Raw genomic sequence first — 9,391 nt, forward strand, 5'->3', positions numbered from 1 at the left:
AAAGTTGGCGAAGATCTCTTTCCGGCGGCCATTGTTGGGGCGATGGTTCAGCGCAAAGAGGACTGGGACGGCATGATCACCTTCTGCAACGAGGTCATGTCTGCGAAGGAAGACGCCGAAAGAGCCAGGGAGCGCGCTGAACCCGCTCGGAGGAGGCGCCGCCGCAGGCGCACGTAACGCCTGCCGGCTATGTCCCTGTAGTTCCGGGATCTGAATAGGGCTACGGTATCCTCTGCCTGTCGTAAGAGGCGTCTAAAAGGGGGTTGCGGGTGGGAAGAGTGGGAGCTCTAACCGCCTGACTAGCGACCCTGGGAAGAACGATGGTATGTGTGACCTCATACCGTCGTACGCTCCACACGGAGTGGCGAGCTTCATAAGCAACAGGGCGGACCCAGACGGGGCCACGCGCCAAGAGGACTCCGGTTGCGTTCCTTTGGAGATCCCGGAGTTCTTTACGCAGCGCTGAGGACGGTCACCGGGGGAGTTTTAGTGCGGTAAAAGTCCCACATAAGCCGTCGTTGCTCCCACGGCGTCGGGTACGTTTTGAAGGTTTCCCCCTTGTTCAAAAAAAAAATTTTGGTACTTACAAAGATAACATTTTTCGTAGGCTTTACCTATCCTTTGACTGTCAATATTGAAGCAATTCGCTAAAAGTACTTAGTAAGTGTATAAAAAGGATAGGTATATTGAGAGTTCTTAAGATCATTTTACTTGCACAATTTTATATTTACAAAATTTATATGTGTATTATATTACACAAAACGCAATAAAATATTGCATACGAAAGTATTTCAAACCATCGATTAACATCTTAATGTGTGCTGCTAGATTTAGGTCTGGATTTAGTCAATGTGTGCTTTTACACTATAGCGTTGACCGTAGAAAATGAGCTGTTGGTAGTTGTAAAGACCACCACATACATATTTTTAACGAACCAACATTAATTACCTTAACGTATGTTTTTTTTTTGTAAAAACCCGACAAATCCACGTCTACACGACATAATAGTGACTTCCGGGAGGTGTACTACGTTCACGTGGATTGAGAATGTAACGTTAATCGTAAATCGCCATCTTCGATACGCAGCGCTTAACACCGCTGTTATTACTCATTAGCCAGAAATAGATGTAGTGGTGGCCCGGAGTCGAACCACAAAATTTTGTGCCACTTTCAAAGAAGATACCTATATTCATATCTATAGGTAAGCAAGCAAGTTAATATAGTAAGCTAAGAACTTCAATAAATCAGAAATGCGTGCTCTGGGAATCCGAACTGGGATTGCGAACGTCGGATGTCCAAATAAAATTAAGTCATTTTTTTTTATTGAAAAGAGATTCTTTACAGAGCACTTTTTGAATGTCAATAAAACTACCACCACTACAAGGTGTTTCGTTATGGAAAAGAAGAAGAATATTATTTAGATTTTATTTATATTTTAAGTCTCATTCTATGCGTTATTCGGTATTATATGTATGTATTGTATGATTAAAATAAATAAAAACATATTTTCATTCAGTCTCGTGCTCGCATATCCACCAATTGTTAACCCATCTCCTTTTAAAGGTCTGCCGGAAGATATGTCATTAGGAATAAGCATTACCTTTGCACAAAATTTCATTTATAAGTCTTTTGGATCAATTATCTATATAATAATAATAATAATAAGAATGGTCCACAGTAGGAAACCCAATTTCAATCTACGGTCACTGTTAAATAAACTTTACTAGGTAGGTATTAATTATTGTCAATAGTCAACAGTACCTAGATACTTCGTAGTAATAGTAACTATAGCAAGAACTCGAACAAAACATCTAGTTGGACTTTAGCACGTTGCAAATAAAATTCATTCACTTTGAAACAATTGCCTACGCATTTTGACGTCACGCACTTAGTAATGTGACGTTGTTTTGCTTTATAAACTCAAAAGCGTAGCGTGGGGAATTACGTATATAGGTATAGAATATAGGAAGAGCTTTGAAACAGTTTCCGTCGAGATCTTTTTCGTCGAAATATATCGCAGGGATTAGAGGCATGGATACGGGGCGGCGATGTCAACTTCCGCTCCGGTTGGAATGAAACCACGCTACACCACTACATAAACTCCATTTTGAAGTATAATTAAGTACCTTAAAAGAGATGACCATTGGGTTATGTATATACATTGTTGAAATTATATTATATTTATTTTAGCAAAGCAGGTTAAACTTGTTGGAAGTGGTTTAATACTGTGAGCAACGGGCATATATTATGATAGAAATTTCCTCATTCTTGTAGAAAAGAAGTAACCTGTTACGTATGGGTAAAACCCCTATGCGTTAAAAATGTATTCGTCGAAATTCTTCTAAGAATGTCTCCCTGCTAATTAGTCGCATGCACATTTTTATATATATATATATACCTAACGATAAGACTGACGCGCTACCTGATGGAAAGCAGTCACCGTCGCCTAACGACATTTGCAACACCACAAAGGTCACTAATGTATCGCGGGCTTCGAAGAAAGGTCCAATTCATGAAGACCCCCATGTCATAGCGCTCAGGGAATCTTTTACACACACGCGCATAGGTACCTACACATATAAACCTATGAATGTACACATAATGTACGGCTTAAAACATCCCGCAACAACTGTCCCACTAATGTATAATGGCAATGTTTAGAAATTCCCAACCGTAATGCTTCTAATTAGTATTGGCTACTTAATGAAAGTCGGACAGCAATTAGAATAAAAGCGCAATTACAATTATCGGTAATATACCTATTGACTATATAGTTCAGTATACTTCAAAATTTAAATCTAAAAGTAATCGCATCTTGTAGCGCTATTTGAGTGATTGAGTTTTCTTAAAGTTTTTTAGTCCTATGATAACAACTGCAGCACCAGTCACTTGTGGACTCGGCCTCACACGCTCGGATTCCAGGGTTCATATCCCAGAACCTGCGACCTATTACAATTTGACGAAAGCCAAAGGACAGGGACACGTGTAAGTGGGGAAGGGATTGAAGGTGAGTCAAATAATAAATCATTACTAAGTTGTGGACAAATAACTATTTGGGATTTTTTTATTGTCTTACAGGCACGTAATTATTCGTACCGCCATATAACAATAGTTAGTATGACTATCAAATGACTTATAATGTGTAATGCCAAATACTTGTTTTTCCCACTGAGGTAAACCTCCCGTCAATTCTTACCTATCTGTCCTTCTTATAAGGTATAAGGTATCTTACCTTCTTTAAGGTGACAACTCTCTCCAGATGATGACACTGGGGATAAAGATCAGGATTCGTAGTATCTGGAGGCACGGCAGTGCCTTCGCCAAGTTGTAAAAATCCTTTCTAAAATGAATTGAGCTATTTCCAATATTAAGTACCTAATAATTTTTCATTTTGTTGTAAATTCATTGATTTTGGAAGCATTGCAAATTTTTAATTAATTAATTTTTATATTACCTACTAGGTAGTTCTTAGAAGTATGTGAAAATAGACATAGTATATGCATGTTGCAGAGTAAAACATGTGTACCGATGAGGAAAATACGAGTAAACCAGTATCTGCCTTTATTAAGAAGGCCAAGGCGAACACGTCATTTTTGGGCGATTTTAGCTTGCTTAGATAATGGAGGTAGATTACTAGATTGCTAGAGGTACCTTAATACATGTCATAGAATAATTAATATAATTAATAATTATGCTCCAGTTTCAGATGCAAATCATTGGATGCGACCAGCTAAGTGTTCAATTGCTGTTTTCGGAAAAAGAAAAACGTCGTTTACTGGCGATCATTTAATTCGGTGTACTGCTCATTGTTCATGTGACACTAGAAGTTCAGCTGCGACGGTGTTGTGCCAAGATTAGGGCAACAAAACAGCTGGTGTGATTATCTATCTAATTTATGCTTACTGCGAGTACATAGTTACTCGAACATATAACGTAAAATGTTGCAGATACCACATAGTAAATTGCATAAAATGTACCTATCTACCTACACCCACATCTACCTATAATCACTCACCTATTACGTATCTACCTTTATGCTTTGAAAAATAGCTTTAAATCAATCGATATACTTATATGTCATTTATATTGTTAGTTGAGATTTATTAAGTAAAGTTAATTTCTTATTTTTGTTCATTAGAACCAAAATTTTAATAAACTGTTATTTTAGTTATAGGTGTAATTTAGTTATGGGTGTTATTTTGGTTATGGGGGTACATAAACAACAAGATGTTGTGTATGTACACCCATATAGATGATGTTGCATAGGTTCACGTGAGCGTCAACTAAACCAGTTCCTCATGATGATGCTTATTAGATGCTGGTTTGTACTGGTATATATTAAAACGGGAAAATTACCTCCTTTTAGTATCTACGCATGTTCACTACTTCGATGGTATTTAATTTACTTATAATTAATTATCATCGACATATGATATTATATAATATCACCGTAGATACTGAACATCTGGATGTGCAGTAACTAATTATTACGTATCTCTTATGTTCTGCATGACACCTTTAGGATTGTAATATATATTAGTGTGAATAGATCAGGTCGACTAGAATTCAATTCATTGGATATCGATATGGCTGCGATAGATACTAAGCGAATGCGAGTTTTCGATTAGGGAAAAGGGTGGAGGTTCGAGTGGGCAGGGTGCAGGCCGATGCTGACGTCATACACGAACTCCGTATTATAAGTGCGCGCGCGCAGCCCGCGACCATTCGCTAGTTCGCGCGTCCACCGCGCACCGCGTTATTCGTTCCGCAAAAAGTGTAAAGCGAACTGTTTCACAAAAAGTGATTTTGTGCGTCAAGATGCCGAAGAATATATTAGCGGAGATGGGCTCCCAGGTGGGGTTGACACCCGCCCGGCAGAATAAGAAGGTCAGTACATATTTTTTTCGCAAACTTGCAAGTTACAGGCGACACCGCGTCTGGAAGGAAAATCCCAGTTACGAACGGGTTAGTTAACTTAATATGTGCTTATGAGCGCGAAGTTGCGTTGTTTCGCACTGAATGCATTTTTACACTTGTATTTTTTTATTGATGGCGGAAATATTTTGCGAAAATATTTTGCGGAAATTAATAAATAGTAGTCGGAGCGAGTGTGCGATGTGGTGGCGATGGTATTTTCAGCTATATGTCGGCACCGTCGAGTGAGCGGCTGGATCTCATGGTCAGACGTAAATAAACCTTCCGCCGCGTAACAAACCCGATGCAATGTCAATAGTGCGACCGCGGTATTCAAGCACTGATACAAATTTGATTCTTAGATAGCGATGTTCGTGTGGCCTGTGATTTACCTGCGAAAAATTATATGGCATGCGCTAAGTACATCGAATTACAGAAATATAATAGATTTTATTTCGAACTTATTTGAACATAAATAAAAAATATTTTTGAACTAATAAATCATGTTGGTATAGGATTCGTACCTGTGCTTAACCATAACATTATTAGTTAAAATAAAAACAAATGGATGTAAAAAATATTCGGTTTGATGTTAGTCCTAAGTTTATTGATCATAAACATCTGTTTAAATAGCGTACTTGCAGTTATTGATACTAATGTCGGGGTCATATTTTTTCTGTGTTGTGATGATACATTATATTTTGCTAATTAGGAGAGCAAAATCGAATCGGAAAGTAATGAATCAATTCTCTAAGTAGATATTTCTTTAAAACTTCAAATTTGCTTTAACAACAATTGGGAAGAATTTCTACAAGACTACAAGAATGTACAAATATTTGTAAATTGCAACTTAAAATAATGAGAAAATGCAGCTCAAGCATTTTGGAGCACAGTTTTTATCGTTAACATATTTATTATTTATTACTTTTATGATAAGTACGCTTTTCTACACAGATTATGTTTAATCGCCGATTTATTTTTTTACATTTTCCATCTCGTGACATTTACCTACTGATATTTTGATTGCAGTAGCGAATTTAGTTTTCCGTCAAAGATTTTGCTACCTCCCTAACACAAACTACATTTAAGGACGGCTAGTTTATTATTTCAGAGGTGGTAGATACCTTTGTAGTTAGAGTCCAGAGGCACCACTCGGGCCTAATAACAGTGTTGAGTGCCGCTGTTCCGCTTTGAAGGATTTGGTAAGGGAGACATACCTACTTATCTGAGGTGTTCTAATTCAGTCCTCAGTGGCAGTAACACATTTGTGGTCAACCTCAGGTGGGAGTCTTATCTTATCTGGGGTTGATCACAGATGTCGATGGGTGACGGTAGCCGTGAAGTGGCCCGGAATGCTCGTCTACTACTAAAAAAATCTAACCTTTAGTATTAAAATTTAACTAATAAGTAGTATTTCTGTAAAACATATAATTGTTATGAGTTTCTTGGATTGTGAAAATAAATGCACATACTTAAGTCTTTTCTCGGGAGGATTTAGGTAGGTACTCTTGGAAGGTAAACACCAGCTCCTGAATAATAAATTGCATGGATTTAAAGTTGTTTTTCAGCATACAATAAATCATATTGTTAAGTAGGTACTTATAATGTTTTCCTTGAAATATCCTATTACTTACAAAACAAATCTCTTTTTACAAGTTTGTTATTTAGGTAGGTGGTACCTATACTTTATATTAAACTAAGCCTTTGTTGTAATTTTGTTAAACAAATGAAAAAGCTTTTCGCCTACATACATCTAGTTTCAATAATTAATCTTTTTATCAGACCTAACACGAAGATGAATACTTATACTACTACTGAATATACCCGATTATTTTTAAATTATGAGATAATTTCATGATATTATTATATTCACGTAAATGATACGGTAATACAACATGTTATAAAGAAGAGAGAGTTTTGCCGACGCGTAGCCGGGGCCTGCGCTGCGGCAACGTGTGCAAGGGAATCTAAGGTTACGCACACTTGGAAAGGCGCCAAACGAAAATGCCTTAAATTTAATCTTTGAACCATATTTTTATTATTCAACGCACGTCAGATGGATAGATCGATTTTTGTTTCTCTGTGAATGAAATATTTGCAGGCAAATGCGCAGAGGTCACAGTATGAAATGATTTTTGGCTGCTGGTTTTGCTGCTTTAAATTTAGATTTAATTGCTGCATGAAATCTACCATAATCAGATTAGCTTCAAATGTATTTAGTTACACTGACTTATAATATAAAGAAAAATCGTCGATCTATCGTAGACAATTTCTAAGAGGTTATTGTTAACGATCACGATTTTGACAGTAGGTAACTTAATTTAGTACCTAGTACCCGTGTAGTTAAGGTAAGGTTTATTTATCAAGACATTAGAAGTGCAATAATAAACATAGACTTGATTGTTTTCGCTACGCTAAGCGCTGTTACGCACTAGCGGTTGGCCGCCTAGGCGGTTCGTTTCAGCAGCCAGCCGCCTGAAGCGGTTGTTATCGCGGTTTCTACAGCGGTTGACCGCTACGGCGGCCAACCGCGACGAAACCGCGTAGAGCGGTTGGACCGCTCGAAAACGTGTTGGCTCCATTAACGAAATTGACGACATCGAAGTAGCTTGTGTTATCTATTTTTATTACCGAAATCATTTAAAACGAAAGAAAAATAAAAAACAGTACTGGATTCATCCTTTACTAGAAACACGCATCGAATGTGGTCAATTTGTTTGATAAATTTTTCGACTATGTTAGAATGATTGTTTCGTCATTTGAAGAATTACTCAAAGTTTTATATCACGCCAAAGGACAAGATACTAATTAGGTATAAGAAGATACAAACTCTTCGGCGGCACGCCGCAAACTAAACCGCCAGTGCGTATAAACAAAAACAAGAGGGCAGCCTGTTGTAAATTCATGGCGGTTAAGGGCGTACAATCACAGGCGGTTTTATATTAAACTGTAAAAGCTACTAGCCGGTTCTATAAATATAAGTATGCCGTGAAATATAAGTATGTCTGTTTCAGTGAAGTAAGTAAGTAATACCTAATACCATTGATCTGGCCACTCGCGGCCACAATTTGTTGTTGTATGCATTTTTACTGCAAAAATTAGGTACACACTATGAAAAAGTTATACCTATGAATTAAATTGAAGATAAATTTAAGTGGCATTATTAAGTTGATAGTAGGTAGGTATTTGAACTTTATATCGTTCAGAAATGTGTTCTAGTAAATAAGGTAAATACTATGAGGTACAGTGGTGATTGACGCATTGTAACATCGTTACGTTTTGGTGTTAATGAGTTCGTCATTATGGAGACCATGAAGCGTAGATTTGCCACGCTATTTGCGCGCCAGGAAAACACTCAATTGCTACAACAGTAGATAAGGACGATTGTGCAATGGATAGAAATAAGAACAAAACAAAATTAGAAGTAACGTTTGATTTATTTAAATTTGATAGTTACCTACATACAACCATAGATGCAGTACCTGTATCATTGGGTACAACTACACGCTATTCCGTCTGGTGGACCATAACGGCTGATATTATTTTAATTTAATAGAACTTTAAGAGAATTGTAGTGGTTTTTCCCGGTAATTGACATCTTTCTAACATCCAATTGCTTATCTACTGTAAACTTAAGGAAGTTAATCAGGTACAAAAGGCAGTAGGTAGGTACATTAATTAGTAGTAATACAATGGATTCCTTAACTCGAACTAAATGTAATTAAAAATAGAGGGGTGTATATTTAATTATTTTCGTTTATTGGAAAAATAATTCGTTTAATCCTTGAGACCAGAGTGATATAACAAAAACCACAAATGGAACCATATCCTTATTCAATAATGCACATTTCTTTTTACATATGTGAAAAACCCAAGATTATATTGACGTTAATATCTATGCAAAGATTTAAAATGCTGATAGCATAGAAAGGTGGGAAGAGGGTCCTATCACCATCATGTTAGATGGTGACGCGCGGAGCTATATTTGTGTCCGGAAACTAAACAAAGTGTTTGCCAAATGTCGTACTCTAAGGGCGATCATCTTCGGCTCGTCACTAGTTATTGAGACGACATGATTCATTGAATTGTTGATATTGTGTTTGAATGTAACAATGGATTATTTTGCTATCGAAGTTACGGATAATAGTATCTGCAATTACATTCTAAATAAATCACACTGTCGGTGGCTGCAAATTGTAAAAACTACCACCTGTGTCGGCTTAGTTCATCAGATTTTAATAAATTTTTAAATTAACAATTTTTAAGTAATTTTTACTCAGGTACAAAAACAAATAACCCTTCCTTGGTAGTCGGGTAAATATTATTGTTTTACATCCTCAAGTCAAGGTCAGCCACATTACATGATACAATTTAAAAGTATAAATAAGCATGTTGGGTAGAAGGCATAGACATAATAAATATCATTGGTAGACTTTTACACTTTGACACATCATATTTTAGTATATTGCTTCACATA

General features: G+C 36.8%; 1 protein-coding gene across 1 annotated transcript in view; it reads left to right on the forward strand.

Moving 5' to 3' along the window:
- The first annotated feature begins 4,707 nt into the window (after window positions 1-4,707).
- LOC140743745 (proton-coupled amino acid transporter-like protein acs) overlaps window positions 4,708-9,391 on the forward strand; it is a 58,683-nt gene continuing 53,999 nt past the window's right edge. Inside the window, exon 1 of the mRNA XM_073075293.1 lies at window positions 4,708-4,887. Coding sequence (XP_072931394.1) covers window positions 4,819-4,887 — 69 coding nt within the window. The 5' untranslated portion in view covers window positions 4,708-4,818. The remainder of the gene's footprint in view (window positions 4,888-9,391) is intronic.

This window comes from Epargyreus clarus, unplaced genomic scaffold (assembly GCF_041222505.1).
Source record: "Epargyreus clarus isolate Ecla_fem2 unplaced genomic scaffold, WU_Ecla_fem_2.2 ptg000007l, whole genome shotgun sequence".
NCBI lineage: Eukaryota > Metazoa > Arthropoda > Insecta > Lepidoptera > Hesperiidae > Epargyreus > Epargyreus clarus.